The sequence below is a fragment of the Atta cephalotes genome (genome assembly GCF_000143395.1).
Source record: "Atta cephalotes unplaced genomic scaffold scaffold00001, whole genome shotgun sequence".
In the NCBI taxonomy this organism is placed as follows: Eukaryota; Metazoa; Arthropoda; class Insecta; order Hymenoptera; family Formicidae; genus Atta; species Atta cephalotes.
The window spans coordinates 10,938,717-10,944,031 of record NW_012130065.1 but is presented as its reverse complement, the minus strand read 5'-3'; the positions used below and the strand labels follow the sequence as shown (position 1 = coordinate 10,944,031).

Here is a 5,315-nt window from a genome sequence, read left to right as displayed (position 1 = left end):
ATATATATATATATATATATATATATATATATATATATATTTATATATGCGATATTGTTAGAACAATTATTTACATAACGCTGTAATAAGCTATGACTAGATATATGTATATATATATTGACGCGTTAGGATATACTTCTGGAAATTTGAATAACGATGGAAAGAGACATAGTTGGAGAGATCCCGGATTCGCATGCTTTTTTGCACTTTGTATGACGAACGGTGCAAAAAAGGGAAAGGAATCATGAAACTTTGCTCAACGGCTGATTGCTACGAAAGCGGCAAAATAGCGTGGCTATTACAGCCGCAGCCGATGTAATTGTATTCGTTGTATGTCTACTTTCTTTATGCTGTATACAGTTCTTTTATTTTTTTAAATATGTCTTACATTATATAATAGTTAGTGTTTGTTATAATTATGTTACTTTCGAAGTCATCGACCGCGGCTGCGTCGCCATTACAAAGAAGAAAGCAGGATTAAAATGCGAAGCGAGACATTGAGGAGATCCCGGAAAGGAGAAACTAATTGAAAAATGATTTATATACAACAGAGGAATACAACGGGAAAGGGCTCTCTCTCTCCTTCGCAATTTAACAGGTACGAACGTATTCAAACGTATATACGCGACGAAGACTGGTATAATACTGCAAGTAGAGGAGAGACGGCTGTATAACTTAATTAATCAGGTAATGTATATATGTATATATACGGTAAGATGTATATAATCTAAGTACATAATGTCGTGATATAAAATCTACGTATTATATTCCGGTAGATCAACAACACGATTACATCTGATCTTCGCTATGCCTTCGGTTCTATCTTCATTATTTTAAACACTGCGTTCTCCTGTATTTTGTGCAAGCATTCTACTGTATTTTGTACAAGTGTACTTGAGATAGATATATCGTCGTCGGCCTCCCCGTGCGATCTTCTGGGAACCGCTGGAGATGATGGGAACATCATAAAAAGACGGGCGGAATTATAATATTTATAATTATGAGAGAGAACATCTAAAAAGGTACATTATTGACTTCGATTACACTATTAAGGGCACCCTCGAATTGATCGACGTTCGGACAGCGTCCCGAGAAACGAGAGACGAGGGACGCGCGCGTTCTCTAGTCCCCCAATCCTCTAGATCACTCCACGAACCCTCCTAATTACTATTAATAATTGCCACAGGTGAATTGACTCTAAATGACACCGGTTCCCCGAGCGATCGTCGACGTTTCAGCCGACGGTTTCGGGCTGCACGGTAAAAAAAAGTCAACGGAAATTAATAAATCCTAATAAACTCTAATTGTAAGTACTCTTAACATTCCATTCGTTGATGCTCGAAGTGCGGACCCGCGGAGCGGGACCTTGCGCGGCACTCCTCGTCAGAGGCGGCTACGAGTCTTTGCTTCCTAAAGATTTTCCCAGAATGGATTGAACCTTCAACAGGATTGTCACAAACTCCTTATCCTAAAATTCTGTAACTTTTCTCTGATTTTCATCAGACAAAATGTCATTGTCAGATTTTCTCTGATGCCTTCAATAATATTTTGAAATTTTTTGTATTTTCATCCTGATTTGGAAATCATCAAGTATTTTGTTGCAATTTAACATAGCAATGTAAATTACTATTAATGTTGCTGACACTGCTTGCATTTAATTGCTAAGTCGGCAATAAAAATACAGTTTTCCAAAATTGTATACCACATATTAAACTTTTTTACACTTTTTTATAAAAATTTTAATTTTCCAGATTTTCCCTGATTTCCTTGATCGTTTTCAATTTCCTTAATATTTCTCTGATTTCCTTAATTTCCAGTTTTGTGACAACCCTGTCCAATGCGTTTCCACGAATCGTTGTCGATAGCTTCGTAAAGCCTTCGACTTGCGGGCGCTCTCGGAGGCCAAAGAAATCCCTAATGATGCGTGCCCCTAACGATCTTTTTCTCGCTTCTTCATACGCGCGAACGAAATCGTTCGCCAAGTTCGATGTATCCTCCTCGAATTATGCGATCGATGCCGCGGTATGAAGCCCGCAAAATCGACGGCGAGACTGGTCCGCTTTTAATGAAGATCTAAGGTGCCTTTTTACTCGATTGGCGCGGCGCTTCCTAAATTCTGGAAGCGTCGATGCGTCCAATGCTGAGATATTCGTTTTCGGCTACACTTTCATCTCGCCTCTGTCGCAGAATATACTTGGAGCCTTGAGATACATTTCGGTCCCTTCGGCATCGAACGCATCGCAACGCGAATGTATATATATATATATATATAATAATAATAATAATATTCATATGCATAAATCGCTCTAACGCGCTAACAATAACGGACAAACGTAGTGAACAAACACGTTGAACGATCAATAGTCATTACACGATCTAAGCCTCTCTTCACGTTATATATATATATATATATTTATTATACGTATACTAAATTTATATAATCACACTAAAGCGTCTGCGCGATCCTTGCGTATTCGCGATCATCCAATTGAGGAAACAGCCGATTTATTAAAGGTGCAATCCAACGAGCTGTATCGACAGAATGCTCGCAGGATTCTTAAATATAATTCTAACAGTAACAATTTATTGAATATATTCATTAAATATTGGAGATATTGGACCAATACTGGGCCAATATTGTGCCCATAATTGTGTACTAGGGAAATATATATGAAATAATTTTTTTTTTAGAAACATTGACTATCCATTCGTATTAATCCAAGTTATTTGTTAAGTAATTTGAATTCGAATATCTCTTGGGCAATATTTTTATCTTTAGTATCTCCACTGTATGCGCGCATAGGCAGTTCGATAATTCAGTGACTTTTTAAAAGAAGATTATATTAAAAAAATAAGTCGAATTTTGATTAAAAAAAGTTAAAACGAAATCATTGATTTATCAAACTGCCTTCGTATATTTAATGTTATTGAAATTTTAATTTATATTAATGTGATTTTTTATTGCTTCTCGGCCAATCACAGCTAATTTAGAATACAAAGAATGCGGAGTCAATTTTTTTTCTTAATTTTAACACCCATCTCTTGTGACTCCTGCGGGAATTCCGTCACGCGATTCCGCAGCTCGTCATCGATATCGTCGATTCCAGCGCGCTCGAAAGATCAAAGGATCCCGCAAGCGGAAGTGATTACACTGATTATATACGCTGATTACACTGTAGGTGAATGAATTACACTGTAGGTATTTCTCTTGTACCCGTCCACCCATTTACAAGTGATCCCTTCGCGAATCAGTCTCAAGGAACGCGCAGTATAATAGTGCTGGTTGTAGATACTTTCATCGGATAAGGCTGCGTTAATTATTGTCACTTTCAGCGCTCATTCGCCCTCGTGGAGAACCAATTCTCTCGCACCCTCCCCCTTTCTTCCTCCGTTTCTTTCGGTCACGAATAAAATTTCGCCTGCTCCATCGTTCTCGCGAAGTTTCCGCATATCATCGATGTCAAAGAATTCGAATTAAGTCTCGGTTACTCAGGAATAATATGATTTATTCTTCGATTTATTCTTCGTGTTGCGCTTCAAAACATTATCTTTCTCTTTCTTTTTTGTTTGCTTCTCTTTTGGAAAAAAGTGATTTTACGTTTACACTCGCGCTAACGCGGGATCTCCTTTGATCTCGCGAAGTCTCGTCTCTTCTGGTCACTTGAATGGTAACAAAAGCACATTTCAATTAAACAAGAATTAAACCATAATTGGCTTGTACAGCTAATATTATATTTGTTCCTTTTTTTTATCGTATGACTTCGTATTTCAAGCGTGTTAATTGGCTACAGGATAGAGAGATTCTCAGATCTCTCTATTCTATGGACAATATTCTATAGACAATCAATCAAAATTTGAAACACGTGTCATATGACAAAATATAATATTAACTTACAACCTGTATATATCGATATATATAGATATATCCCAAGATATATCTCTCACATCTTGAAAAACACGCGAAGTTATTTTCTCTTATTTCATATTTTACACAATACGTCGCGCTCCCGTGATAGAAAATATATTTTAAAATATACGAATAAGTGTATTCCGAAATCACGTCAGATAATAGGATAAGGATCGCGCTTAACGTTGCGACGACAGTTTCAGAGAGAGTTCTCTCGCCCACTTTTGTCGATTATTTCATGTTCGTAACACAATGATATACTTTTGACTTTCGACAATTCGCACAGAACCGTTAACAGTCTTAACATTTAGCCGCAGATATGACGCTTCTAAGATCTATTCTAACAAGCCGTACTTCTATTGGATTCTTTTTACTCTAATGTTTAGAATATAAAATGATTAATTGTCAAGACGCATTTCCCTTCCATGGTACTCAGGCATTTGCGCGATATGGATATAAAACGTATCACATTTTCTTTTCTATATCAATTCGGATAAGTCGCGCGACGTACAATGAGGTCTGTGGCTAAGAGTTAAGATTGGAGAAGTTTGGAACTTTGCGACGGTCGATTTAATGCCGATTTTCTGATTTTAGCAAACAACTGCCGATATTATCAATACGTCATCTAATAATAATTACAACTTAATAGCCGTATTGCCTGTCCGAAAATTTAGTTGCTTGGAAAAATTCATTTCCCGTATTTTCAATCAATTGTAAGAAATCGAGACTCGTTAATCGAACGGAAGCAAGCAAAATACTCTTTTTTTTTGTCGCTTTCAATAGCACCAATGGAATACAATGCCTGTGTACTCACGAGTACATATTGTCTAGATTCTCTATAACAGCTTAAAAAGAAAAAAAAGCTCAACGACATAAGTCGTTTGCTCTTATCTAAAATCTCAAACGGTCGCTTCAACAATTTCGCAGCAAGCTAAAAATCGTGCTTCTTTTCGACATGCAGCTACCTTCTAAGCTCATCTCTCGCTGTTTTCATTATTAAGTAGGAAGAAGGGGAAAGGGACATACGAACGAGGTCGCTGAGCATTTACGATGATCTACGACCGTGCGTGCGTCATCGTTCGCGGACTAATCGGCTGGAACGGTTCTTGTTCCGGACGATCATTCCACGTTTGAGCAAAGCAAAGGTCGGAAACGGACGAGGCGTCTTTACATTAAAACTTGCTAGGGCATACTGGCGGATTCATCTCGCCGAAGACATTGAGTTCGTAGAGCGATGCGAACACGATAAATATTAAGTACCAGACCATTAGGACCATGCCGTATCGTCGGTCCAACTTCCAGCCATTGAAGTGTGTTGCCAGCACCAGGAATAACACCGTTGATAGTAGAGAAAGGGTCGAATATGTCAAACCTGATAAGAACGAGAGAGATATATATATATATATAT

The 5,315-nt window shown here is 37.7% G+C and overlaps 1 protein-coding gene across 1 annotated transcript in view; it reads right to left on the bottom strand.

Moving 5' to 3' along the window:
• Positions 1-5,079: 5,079 nt before the first annotated feature.
• LOC105618697 (probable sodium/potassium/calcium exchanger CG1090) overlaps positions 5,080-5,315 on the bottom strand; it is an 8,233-nt gene continuing 7,997 nt past the window's right edge. Inside the window, exon 8 of the mRNA XM_012200229.1 lies at positions 5,080-5,279. Coding sequence (XP_012055619.1) covers positions 5,080-5,279 — 200 coding nt within the window. The remainder of the gene's footprint in view (positions 5,280-5,315) is intronic.